The 13709-nt window shown below is 51.8% G+C and overlaps 1 protein-coding gene across 2 annotated transcripts in view; it reads left to right on the top strand.

The window, feature by feature from the left end:
- Positions 1–1415: 1415 nt before the first annotated feature.
- SH3BGR (SH3 domain binding glutamate rich protein) overlaps positions 1416–13709 on the top strand; it is a 91018-nt gene continuing 78724 nt past the window's right edge. For both annotated transcript variants that reach the window (XM_075593731.1, XM_075593730.1), the window contains exon 1: positions 1416–1573. In XM_075593731.1, coding sequence (XP_075449846.1) covers positions 1529–1573 — 45 coding nt within the window. In that variant the 5' untranslated portion in view covers positions 1416–1528. The remainder of the gene's footprint in view (positions 1574–13709) is intronic.

Here is a 13709-nt window from a genome sequence, read left to right as displayed (position 1 = left end):
AACGGTGGGTGTTTAGGGCTTGCGGGTGGGTAGCTGGAGGGCTTAACCCCTTCATGACCGTTGCAGTATTAACCGCAAAGGTAATGAAGGGGTTAAGTCCACCCGCAACCCCTCCCGCACGCCCTAAACACCCACCAAAGGCCAAATACCCCCTTCATCCACCCCCGCTTCCCACAATAAACCTAGTACTGCATGGTTAACCCCTTCATTGGCTTATCGGTTAGCCGCTAAGGTAATGAAGTGGGCTGTTAATGCATTCTTCCTGCTTCGGATGCATGGTGGGGGCTTCGATGCTGATATTACTGGGTATCAGCTCTGGAGCCCCCCGGCATCAATCCGAGCCAGGAAAAGGGCCTGATTTTTTCTATGTTTCGCCGCTCAGCACCAGCTTTTTGCCAACTTTTCTTGGCGGAGCGAATTGGAGAAAATGTCTCCATTCTAGAGCGGCGATCAGCGCCGAGATGCTGATCGGCGCTACTAGAATACAGCGGGTTTTAAAACTGGCGAGATATTGCTTCTCGCCACCCGCGCAGCGAGTTTTTTTTTCCGACAAAAAAACCCGGCGGATTTTACTCATCTGCCAGCTTTTCGGCATTTACAGAATTGCTGTAGGCATATTTGCCAAAAAACTGGCGAGATAGGGCTTTTCGCCGTTTCCTGCATAGGCCCCACTAAGTGGTTCAGTGAGTAGAGGTACTGACTATGACAACCCCAATCATGAGTTTGTAAGCCCAAGAGCCTGGTTCAATTCCTGGTGTCAGCTCCTTGTGACCTCGGGCAAATCACTTTACCTCCCTGTGCCTCAGGCACCAAAAACAGATTGTAAAGCCCATCTGGACAGGGACTGTGTCTGTAAGGATCCCATGTGCTGTGTACTGCACGCCACACTGTAATTGAGAAGCGGACTGAGTCCCATTGGCAGAAAAGTGCTATGTGAAATAAATATTATTATTATTACACACCTCTGCAAAAATCATCTCTGAACTATCAAAGCTACACCATCTCAGTGCTGTCAAATAGCTGCAAGGAGCAGTGATTTTAGTTGTGGTAAATGAATGGAGTGAGGGAGACACCTGCAAGGAACGTTTTTCACAACCACTGCTGGAAACTTATTTTAACCAAATGTTGTCATGCAAATGATTTCATGTTTGTTTGTTTTCATGTTTGTTTAAGTGCATTTTTTATTTGATGATCGGATCATATACCCCCAGCACTTTCTAAATCAACAATACATTTCATGAGCTTTCTGATTGGTGCATGGTCTTCCCTTGCCTTTTAGGGATCGCTTACGGCCAACCTAAACTGATTAGAGCCAGTTGCTGGTGTGGTGGTAACAGATGTCTTTGAGAGCCAATCATTTTGTCAGCTGCTAGTTCCCAGAATATCATGGAGCCAATGATCGGGTTGCAATGTGCACGGCTCAGAGAACGTGTTAGGTTTACAGGCACTCTTCTGGGATTCCATTAGAGACGCACACTCTGAATCCTGATTACGTATTAATAGGGTTCTCCCCTTTCTTTCAGCCAAAATGGTCATTAAAGTATTTGTAGCCACCGTTGCTGGATCCACAGCGGTAAGTTTAAAATTTTGCCTTATCACACTGACATTTCAAAGTATTTTTTTTGCATGTATTTTTTATTAAATGGGTTGTACAGTTACAGTTGGCATGTGTATATTTGATAATTAGGCACAGCAATAAGTGAACTATTCTTATAAAAAAATAATACATAATTTTTGTGCATGCGCACCCAAAAGTATTCCAAATGAAGTGAAAATAATTTCATCATAAGTAATATATGATTATTTGAAGTTGCACTTCCTGGCATGTACAGTTCAGTGCTAAATAACATGTACAATATTGCAAGTCAGCTATTGTTTTAGGGTGATATCCTATACAAATAGTAGGGCATTTGTGTTATTAATTGTTTAAGTTGATTGAAAAGACTCCGAAGAGAAGATGTGATAAACTATACGAGTTAGTTGAAGCACATGAAGGGGGTAGAGAGAAAGCATAATGGGGGAAGGGAGGCTGTTTCCTTATATATCCCTGGTTGACAGCTGATCTCGTATGCCTTTGTGCCTTGTATTTAGCAACCACTCAAAGACCGCTCTTATCAAATGTACTTTGAGATACTGCAGGGGAGCTGGGAAATGTAAAGCAACTTCAAGAATGGTATCAAATATTTTTACTTGAATCAATATAATGGAATGTATGAGCAGCTAACTGAACGGTCCTTATTCTGTAAAGTGGGAATAGCGCAGATCTGGCCCCGTTGCACTGAATGCCCCATATTCGCACAATACAGAATAAGGACAAATGTCTGACTTGCCAAAGACCAGGAGGTTCTCAGGGGCAAATATGCAAGCAATAAACATGCTTGTTTAGGATTTAGGTTTTATTAACCAAAGGAGGCCCCCGTATCAAGCTGACCATATTTACACCTTGAAGATGTGGAAAAATGTTTTCTTTTTATTCGTGTAAATAAATTGCGAATTATTACATTGGACAACAATCTGTCAGATGTTGATGCAATATCACACCTGCTGTATGTAACAGGTTCAAACCCAAAAAATAATAAGACGGGTTAAGCAGTTTTACCATATATTTTTTGCTACCAACTTTTCTGATGTAGTCCCCGATTTCACAGTCCTGTGGTAAAAGCACAAACAGGTCAGAGATAGCGGGGTAAAAATTGTTAAAATCCTAATTTAAAAAAAAAACTATATTTTAAATAAAGTGTCAGATTAGACCTTCCTAGAACAGCCCACAAGAACGATGGCCAATAATTTGCTCGCTAGAGGCCTGCCGAGATTCGCATTGCTGCGGTTCCGACAGAACGTTCCAAAGAATTTGAAATATTTTAATAAACCTTCTGGTGGAAAAGTTATATTGAAATGGTCCAAATTGTTAAAAATGTGCTATTTACTGTAGATTCTTTTTAAAGTAGCAAAAGAACACCTCGCGACTTTATATTAATATTTTTTTTTTTTAAAGTTCTATCGAATTTTTAAAGGAATCTATATTATTTATTTTATTTATTTATAAAATATTTTACCAGGAAGTAATACATTGAGAGTTACCTCTCGTTTTCAAGTATGTCCTGGGCACATACAGTATATATATATTATATACTAGCTGAGAGCCCCGGCGTTGCCCGGGATGTTTGTGGTGTGGGGGTGGCATTTGGGGGGGAGTGGTCCACGCGGCCATGGCAGTGTGCGGTGGTACTGCTGCTGTGGCTGTACTGATGGTGATTGTATCGGTGTGCTGATTTGGGAGGGTTTGTTGCTGATGTGGGGGTGCGGATGTGGGTGTGCCGATGGGGAGGTGCGAAGGTGCCAATGTGTGGGTGCTGATGGTGTTGATGGGGGCTGGGAATGGTGGGGAGCCGAGAATGCCAGTGTGCTGGGGGGGGGGGGGGGGGGGGGTGGGCATGGGATACCGGTGTGCTGATGTGGTGGTGCTGGGGATAGTGTATGTGTGTGTATACGTGTGTGTGTGTATATATACACACGTGTGTGTATACATGTGTGTATACATGTGTGTGTGTGTGTGTGTATACATGTTTGTTTGTATACATTGTGTATGTGTACGTGTGTGTGTGTATACATGTGTGTGTATACATGTGTGTGTGTGTGTATACACGTGTGTGTGTGTATACACGTGTGTGTGTATACACGTGTGTGTGTATACACGTGCGTGGTGTGTGTATACACGTGTGTGTATACACGTGTGTGTGTACACTGTGTGTGTGTGTGTATACACGTGTGTGTGTATACACGTGTGTGTGTGTATACACGTGTGTGTGTGTGTGGTATACACGTGTGTGTGTGTGTATACACGTGTGGTGTGTATACACGTGTGTGTGTGTGTGTATACACGTGTGTGTGTGTATACACGTGTGTGTGTATACACGTGTGTGTGTGTGGTATACACGTGTGTGTGTGTACACGTGCGTGTGTGTGTACACGTGTGTGTACACGTGTGTGTGTGTGTGTGTGTACACGTGTGTGTGTGTGTGTGTACACGTGTGTGTGTGTGTGTACACTGTGTGTGTGTGTACACGTGTGTGTGTGTGTGTACACACGTGTGTGTGTGTGTACACACGTGTGTGTGTGTGTGTGTGTACACACTGTGTGTGTGTACACGTGTGTGTGTGTGTACACGTGTGTGTGTGTGTGTACACGTGTGTGTGTGTGTGTGTACATGTGTGTGTGTGTGTACACGTGTGTGTGTACACGTGTGTGTGTGTGTACACGTGTGTGTGTGTGTACACGTGTGTGTGTGTGTGTACACGTGTGTGTGTGTACACGTGTGTGTGTGTGTGTGTACACGTGTGTGTGTGTGTGTGTACACGTGTGTGTGTGTACACGTGTGTGTGTACACGTGTGTGTGTGTGTACAAGTGTGTGTGTGTGTACACGTGTGTGTGTGTGTGTGTGTGTACACGTGTGTGTGTACACGTGTGTGTGTGTACACGTGTGTGTGTGTACACGTGTGTGTGTGTACACGTGTGTGTGTGTGTGTGTACACGTGTGTGTGTGTGTGTGTACACGTGTGTGTGTGTGTGTACACGTGTGTGTGTGTGTGTGTACACGTGTGTGTGTGTGTACACGTGTGTGTGTGTGTACACGTGTGTACACGTGTGTGTACACGTGTGTGTGTGTGTGTGTGTACACGTGTGTGTGTACACGTGTGTGTGTGTGTACACGTGTGTGTGTGTGTGTGTACACGTGTGTACACGTGTGTGTGTGTGTGTGTACACGTGTGTGTGTGTGTGTACACGTGTGTGTGTGTGTACACGTGTGTGTGTGTGTGTGTACACGTGTGTGTGTGTGTACATGTGTGTGTGTGTGTGTGTGTGTACACGTGTGTACACGTGTGTACACGTGTGTGTGTGTGTGTGTGTGTACACGTGTGTGTGTGTGTGTACACGTGTGTGTGTACACGTGTGTGTGTGTGTGTGTGTGTGTACACGTGTGTGTACACGTGTGTGTGTGTGTGTGTACACGTGTGTGTGTGTACACGTGTGTGTGTGTGTGTACACGTGTGTGTGTGTACACGTGTGTGTGTGTGTGTACACGTGTGTGTGTGTGTGTGTACTCGTGTGTGTCCACGTGTGTGTGTGTGTGTACACGTGTGTGTGTGTGTGTGTACACGTGTGTGTGTGTGTGTGTGTACACGTGTGTGTGTGTGTACACGTGTGTGTGTGTGTGTACACGTGTGTGTGTACACGTGCGTGTGTGTCTACGTATACGTGTGTGTACGTGTGTGTACGTGTGTGTACGTGTCTGCGTGTGTCTGCGTGTCTACGTGTGCCTGCGTGTCTACGTGTGCCTGCGTGTCTACGTGTGCCTGCGTGTCTACGTGTGCCTGCGTGTGCCTGCGTGTCTACGTGTGCCTGCGTGTCTACGTGTGCCTGCGTGTCTACGTGTGGTCTACGTGTGCCTGCGTGTCTACGTGTGCCTGCGTGTGTATGTGTACGTGTGTGTGTCTACGCGTGTGTGTCTACATGTGTGTGTATACATGTGCCTACGTGTGTGTGTACGTGTGTGTACGTGTGTGTACGTGTGTAGGGCAGGGAGGGTGGGGGCGATGGGCAGGGAGGGTGGGGGCGAAGGGCAGGGAGGGTGGGGCAAAGGGCAGGGAGGGTGGGGCGAAGGGCAGGGAGGGTGGGGGCGAAGGGCAGGGAGGGTGGGGGCGAAGGGCAGGGAGCGAAGGGCAGGGAGGGTGGGGGCGAAGGGCGGGAGCGAAGGGCAGGGGTGAAGGGCAGGGACGGGGGGGGTGAAGGGCAGGGCCGGGGGGGGGGGGTGAAGGGCAGGGCCGGGGGGGGGCGAAGGGCAGGGCCGGGGGCGAAGGGCAGGGCCGGGGGCGAAGGGCAGGGCCGGGGGGGGGGTGAAGGGCAGGGCCGGGGGGGGGGGGGAGGGTAGAGGGCAGGGCCGGGGGGGGTGAAGGGCAGGGCCGGGGGGGGGGGGGTGAAGGGCAGGGCCGGAGGGGGGGGGGGGTGAAGGGCAGGGCCGGAGGGGGGGGGGTGAAGGGCAGGGCCGGGGGGGGGGGTGAAGGGCAGGGCCGGGGGGGGGGGTGAAGGGCAGGGCCGGGGGGGGGGGGTGAAGGGCAGGGCCGGGGGGGGGGGGGGTGAAGGGCAGGGCCGGGGGGGGGGGGTTGAAGGGCAGGGCCGGGGGGGGGGGCAGGTCCGGGGGGGGGTGAAGGGCAGGGGGGGGTGAAGGACAGGGCCGGGGGGGGGAGGGTGAAGGGCAGGGCCGGGGGGGGGGGGGCAGGGCCGGGGGGGGGGGGCAGGGCCGTGGGGGGGGTGAAGGGCAGGGCCGGGGGGGTGAAGGGCAGGGCCGGGGGGGGGGGTGAAGGGCAGGGCCGGGGGGGGGGGGGGCAGGGCTGGGGGGGGGTGAAGGACAGGGCCGGGGGGGGGGGGGGGTGAAGGGCAGGGCTGGGGGGGGGGTGAAGGGCAGGGCTGGGGGGGGGGTGAAGGGCAGGGCTGGGGGGGGGGGTGAAGGGCAGGGCTGGGGGGGGGGGGTGAAGGGCAGGGCTGGGGGGGGGGGTGAAGGGCCGGGGGGGGGGGTGAAGGGCAGGGCTGGGGGGGGGGGGGTGAAGGGCAGGGCTGGGGGGGGGGTGAAGGGCAGGGCTGGGGGGGGGGTGAAGGGCAGGGCTGGGGGGGGGGGGTGAAGGGCCGGGGGGGTGGTGAAGGCAGGGGGGGGGGGTGAAGGGCAGGGGCGGGTGAAGGGCCAGGGGGGGGGTGAAGGGCCAGGGCGGGGGGGGGGGGGTGAAGGGGCCAGGGCGGGGGGGGGGGGGGGGGGGTGAAGGGCCAGGGCGGGGGGGGGGGGGTGAAGCGCCGGGCCGGGTGAAGCGCCAGGCCGGGTGGGGTGAAGCGCCGGGTGGGGTGAAGGGCCGGGCCGGGGGGTGAAAGATCTCTTCCCGTGCGGTTACTTACCTCGCACCGGGCCGCGCTCCTCCTCGGGTTCCTCGGCGGTTCCCCCCGGCGATGCGGAGCTGAGACGCTCAGGTGAGGGGGTGTGTGGGCCGCGGCCCGTGCAGCTCCCGACAGAGACAGATAGGCCTGAGAGCCGGAGCAGCGCGCGCGGGGATGGGGAGCTGGGGGCGCGGCCTCTAGGCCTGAAGGTGAGAGCGGCGACAGCGTGCTCTGGGGGGGGGAGCACCGGAGAGGCGGGTGAGCACCGGGAGAGAGGGTGCTCTTGGGGGGGGCGGGAGGGAGGGTGCTCTGGGGGGGGGGGAGGGGGGAGCACCGGGGGAGCGGGGTGAGCACGGGAGAGAGGGTGCTCTAGGGGGAGGGAGGGGGGGAGCACCGGGGGAGAGGGTGCTCCGGGAGAGCGGGTGATGTTGAGGTCCCGCGGAGTGGTGATAGGGGGTAGTTCCGTTGTTGCGGGCCAGCGGCCAGGAAAGGGGGGGGGGGCGGACAGAGGGTGAGGAGGGGGGTGAGGGGCTCCGGAGCAGCATCGTGCGGTGGATGTTCGGGTGAGTGGGGGGGGGGTGAGGGCTCCGGAGCAGCATCGTGCGGTGGATGGTGGGGGGGGGGGGGTGAGGGGCTCCGGAGCAGCATCGTGCGGTGGATGGTGGGGGGGGGGGGGGTGAGGGGCTCCGGAGCAGCATCGTGCGGTGGATGTTCGGGTGAGTGGGGGGGGGGGTGAGGGGCTCCGGAGCAGCATTGTGCGGTGGATGGTGGGGGGGGGGGGGGGGTGAGGGGCTCCGGAGGAGCATCGTGCGGTGGATGGTGGGTGAGGGGGGTGGGGTAGTTTTGGGTGTGCTCCGGGGATGTTCGGGTGAGGGAGGGGGGGGGGTGATGGAGCATCGTGCGTTGTATGTTCAGCAGCGTGCGTTTGCTGTTGGTGTGAGGGGGGGGGGTGATGGAGCATCGTGCGTTGTATGTTTGGGTGAGGGGGGTTGGTGATGGGCTGCAGTAGCGGGAGAGCTGTGGCGTGCGTTTGTAGTGTGCATGAGGTTGGGGGGGGTGATGGTGGAGGGGGGTGCATGAGGTTGAGGGGGGTGGTGGTGGAGGGGGGTGCATGAGGTTGGGGGGGTGGTGGTGGAGGGGGGTGTTTGTAAGAGGCAGTGCGGTGAGTGTTAGGTGCTTAGAAGCATTCCCAAAGGTCACTGAGGGGTGGGACAATGTGGCAGTGGTGTTGGCCAAAGGCCAATGAGAGTCAGTGAGGGGTGGGACAGTGGGGTGAGGGGTGGGACAGTGTGGCAGTGGTGTTGGCCAAAGGCCAATGAGAGTCAGTGAGGGGTGGGACAGTGGGGTGAGGGGTGGGACAGTGTGGCAGTGGTGTTGGTCGAAGGCCAATGAGAGTCAGTGAGGGGTGGGACAGTGTGGTGAGGGGTGGGACAGTGTTGAGGTGGAGTGACAGGCCAAAGGTGCAATGCGATTGGCCCTAGGGACACAGGGCATGCAGACAAACATACAGACATTTCAGAAATATATAGTAGATATACACACCACACATACATATATACACACCACACAATATATATATATATATATATATATATATATATATATACTATATATATACACACACACACACATATATATATATATATATATATATATATATATATATATATATACACACACCACACATACACACACATATATACATATATACACACACACACACACCACACATACACACACATATATACATATATACACACACACACACACACCACACATATATACACTGTGACAAACGGCTTACTCCGGGGCTCCGTCGTTTGTCCGAGACTGTTTAGAACACGGTCTTTTAGGGTAGGTTAAATGATGAGGCGTCACGTACTGTTCCTTTAAACAGGCTATGCCTGGTTTATTCAGTCCCAGGCACTGAGACTGCCACAGTGCATACAACAGAAAACAGATCAAAACAAAAGCTGCTCACCTGAGCGATAACTTAACTTAGATATCCCTGACTCAGGGTTGGAAGTGGCTTTTCCACTTCCAACATCAAAACACGGTACTTTTGCAGTCTTACACAAATGAACAGAAAGATTGAACCTGTTTGGGGAAGAGGCTTCTCCCCTCTGTAGTTCAGCAGCCTTCCAGCCTCCTGGCTCTTGTGGGGAGACCAGAGCAAACAGGAAATCAGTCTTTCATACCTGATTCCTAATTAGCATGACAGGTGACAGAAATCAGGCAGCAGACAAACTCTGGTCTGGATCTCTCATCCCTCAGTTCCAGCGCTTGCCAAACTGTGGGATGGAGTGTATGTATTATAAGGCTGCACTCCCAGGCCAAACAGGATAGAAACTGTCTAGTATCCTGGGAGCCCTATATACGGAATTTATTACCATCCCCTGGTTTCTGTCACATATCCTCCCCCCCAGCTCAGACCTCGAGGGATGAGCGACCATGGATATTAGGGAGTGCATCCTTGACAACCCGTCAGCATTGCCATGTTTGTGCCCTGACCTGTGTTCCACAGAAAATTTAAAGGGTTGTAGGCTTAGGAACCACCTGGTCACTCTAGCATTCTTTTCCCTGTTTTGACACATCCAGGTAAGGGGTGCATGATCTGTGACCAACCGGAATTTTCTCCCCAACAGGTAGTATTTGAGCGTCTCTACAGCCCACTTTATTGCGAGACACTCTTTCTCTACTATGGAGTAATTTTTCTCCTGGGGATTTAGTTTCCTACTTAAATAAAGGATGGGGTGCTCCTCACCTTGAGACTCCTGGGAGAGTACCGCCCCCAGCCCTACCTCAGATGCGTCGGTTTGGACTACGAACTCTTTGGAGAAGTCAGGTGTGACCAACACTGGTTGGGCACAGAGAGCTTCTTTCAGGCTTCTAAAGGCCTGTTCGGTTTCGGGGGACCACTTTACCATTAGCGGTCCTCTTGCTTTTGTGAGGTCAGTTAGTGGGGTTGCCTTAGTTGCAAAATTGGGAATAAACCTTCTATAGTACCCAATTAACCCCAAAAAGGTCCTTACTTGTTTTTTTGTAACTTGCCTTGGCCAATTTTGTATCGCCTCCACTTTGAGTGTTTTGGGTTTGAGTAAACCTCTGCCAATAGAATATCCCAGATACTTGGCCTCCTCCAGACCAATAGTGCATTTAGCGGGGTTAGCAGTTAGTCCAGCAGACCGGACTGCGTCAAGCACAGCTTGGACCTTTGGAAGGTGGGATTGCCAATCTTCACTATGGATTACCACATCATCCAGGTAGGCGGCAGCATACCGAGCATGTGGTTTTAAAATTTTATCCATCATTCTTTGGAATGTGGCGGGAGCTCCATGTAAGCCAAAAGGCAACACCTTATACTGAAAGAGGCCGTCTGGGGTTGAGAAGGCTGTCTTTTCTTTTGCCCTTTCTGTGAGGGGAACCTGCCAGTACCCTTTTGTTAGGTCTAGGGTTGTGAGATATCGGGCTTTGCCCAGTCTCTCTACAAGTTCATCTACCCTGGGCATAGGATAAGTATCAAATTTTGACACCGCGTTTAGTTTCCGGTAGTCATTACAAAACCTTGTTGTACCATCTGGCTTTGGGACTAAGACTATAGGGCTGTTCCACCCACTTTGGGATTCCTCAATTACACCTAGTTTTAGCATTTTTTTAACCTCTAAACTTATAGCCTTTCTTTTGGCCTCTGGGATTCGGTACGGTTTAAGGTTAACTCGGACCCCCGGTTCAGAGACTAGGTCATGTTCAATTACGCTAGTTCTACCTGGCCGTATAGAGAAGATTTCTTTGTTTCTTTTCACTAAATTCTGAACCTCTCGTTTCTGATGAACAGACAGGGTTTCAGCTATGCTAACCTCTGGGTCAGTTTCTTGATTCTCTGACGGACCTGGGGGTACTAGGGTTAACAAGACTTCTCTATCTTTCCAGGGCTTGAGTAGGTTTATATGGTAAATTTGCTCAGGTTTCCTCCTACCTGGCTGTCTTACCTTATAATTTACTTCTCCCACTCTTTCCAAGACCTCATATGGCCCATGCCATTTAGCAAGGAATTTACTCTCCACGGTGGGAACCAGAACTAGTACCCTATCACCTGGAGAAAAAATTCTGACCCTAGCACCCTTATTATATGTATTCCTCTGTGCTTCTTGAGCTTTCTCCATGTGTTCCCTCACTATGGGTAGGACTGCAGCAATGCGGTCCTGCATCTGGGCAACATGCTCTATTACACTTCTGTAAGGGGTAACCTCGTGTTCCCAAGTCTCTTTGGCTATATCCAGTAAGCCCCTTGGGTGTCGGCCATACAATAGTTCAAACGGGGAGAAGCCTGTGGATGATTGGGGAACTTCCCTAATGGCAAATAACAGGTACGGTAACAAACAATCCCAGTTTTTCCCATCTTTATCAACCGCCCGCCGTAACATGCTCTTTAAGGTTTTATTGAACCTTTCCACTAAACCATCTGTTTGTGGATGATAGACTGAGGTTCTGAGATGCTTGATTTTTAGGAGTTTACATAGCTCTTTCGTTACTTGGGACATAAATGGTGTTCCCTGGTCAGATAGAATCTCTTTAGGAATCCCGACCCGGGAAAACAGAACTACTAACTCTTTTGCTATGTTTTTAGCTGAGGTGCTACGTAGGGGAACTGCCTCCGGATATCGGGTGGCATAATCTAATATTACCAATATATGCTGATGTCCCCTAGCAGACTTTATTAGGGGTCCTACTAGATCCATAGCAATCCGGTCAAATGGTACCTCTATTATGGGAAGGGGTACCAATGGGCTGCGGTACGCCTTGAACGGGGCGGTGATCTGACATTCTGGGCATGAGGAACAATAATTCGTAATTTCTGCCAGAACCCCAGGCCAATAGAAGCTTCGGAGAACCTTTTCTTTTGTCTTTTCCACCCCTAGGTCCCCCCCCAATGGATGACTATGTGCGAGGTGTAATACTACGTTACGGAATGTCCGTGGTACCAACAATTGTTTAGTTGTAACTGATTTCCTTTTATCAACCCGATATACTAGGTCGTTCTCTACCTCGAAGTAGGGGTAAGCAAGTGACCTATCTGGTTGGCCAGGAGTACTATTCTGGTCCCGTATATTTCCCCTTGCTACCGCTAATGTGGGGTCCTCCCACTGGGCCTTCTTAAAACTCCCAGGACTGACCTCTAGGTCAGCGAGGGTCTTATCCGGTTCTGGGTTGGTAAGTGTCTGCTCAACATCTTGATTTGGGGTATTCCCTACCAAAGTAGTGATGGGGAAGGGAATTTTACAGCACTCCTCCTTTTCCCCCTTCTTATTTGGGCCCTCGTCAACCTCCATTTCTGAAAAAGGGAAAGGATTTGTTTCTTCTAATACTTCGTTATGGTCCGCTATTGAACTCTGGGCGCTATTCTGAGCGGGGGACCACATTTTTAGAAAATGGGGAAAGTCGGTCCCTATTAACACATCATGTGCCAGTTTGGGTACAATACCCACCTTGAAATCTAAAGAACCAAACTCTGTTTCAAAAAAAACATCAACAGTGGAATATTCATGATTATCCCCATGTATACAACAAATTGCCACTCTTTGTGAACTGTTTCCCTGTTTCTTCTTAATGGGCAAGAGGTATTCGGACACTAGTGTGACCATGCTCCCAGAGTCAAGAAGTGCCCGAACCCTCTTACCATTAACCTTTACAAATGCCCACAGATGGTTATTCAAGGGGTCCTCTGGGCTAGGGCCCATACATTGGGACAACAGCGAATAAGGTTCCACGCTGTTGCATTGCATGGGCTCATCATTTAGTGGGCAGATTTTTGCTGTGTGGCCCCTCTCATGACAATTTACACATTTAGGTACATAGTCTGTGTCCCACTTAGAGCCTTTTCCCGGCTCCCCATGTTGGCTATTGCCCTTAGTGTGCGAACCACTGTTGCTGGTTCTGCGTGAAGGTGGTCGCCGCTCTTCAGCGCCCCTTAACCCCGGTACCCTTTTACCGTCTCTGGAAGAGTCCTGGAACCTCGGGTAGTGGGGTTGCTCCACGACTGTGGGTTGCGGGTGCTCTTCTGCTGCATTGTACCTTTCTACGAGGGCCACAAGCTCATCCGCATTGTGGGGGTCACTCCGACTGACCCAACGGCGTAAGGCAGAGGGAAGTTTCCTCAAGAACTGGTCCATGACCAACCGTTCCACGATGTGGCTGGCTGAGTTGATCTCGGGTTGCAGCCACTTCCGGGCGAGGTGGATGAGGTCATACATCTGGCTTCGGGTGGCTTTATCCATCGTGAAGGACCATGCGTGAAACCTTTGGGCGCGAACAGCCGTGGTTACGCCGAGGCGGGCGAGGATCTCGAACTTCAATTTTGCATAGACGTTAGCTTCGGCTGGCTCTAGATCAAAGTAAGCCTTCTGGGGTTCGCCGCTTAGGAAGGGTGCGATTAGACCAGCCCACTCAGCTTCTGGCCATCCCTCTCTCTGTGCCGTGCGTTCAAACGTGAGAAGATAGGCTTCCACATCATCCGAGGGTCCCATCTTCTGAAGGTAGTGGCTTGCCCTGGTCATTTTCGGAACTGGGGCTGCCACTGCCAGTGGAAGGTTACTGATAGTCCCCCTCAGGATCTCGAGTTCCTGCTGTAAGCCCTGAGCGAACCGCTGTTGCTCCTCTCTCAGCAAGCGGTTTGTCTCTTGCTGGTTTGCATTCGCGTTTTGCAGGGCTTCATTCGTCTGTTGCTGGTTTGCATTCGCCTGTTGCTGGTTGGCATTAATCTCTTGCTGGGCTATTAGCAGCTGTTGCT

Source organism: Ascaphus truei, chromosome 3 (assembly GCF_040206685.1).
Source record: "Ascaphus truei isolate aAscTru1 chromosome 3, aAscTru1.hap1, whole genome shotgun sequence".
In the NCBI taxonomy this organism is placed as follows: domain Eukaryota; kingdom Metazoa; phylum Chordata; class Amphibia; order Anura; family Ascaphidae; genus Ascaphus; species Ascaphus truei.
The sequence above is the reverse complement of the archived record's forward strand: the minus strand, read 5'-3'. Positions and strand labels throughout refer to the sequence as shown.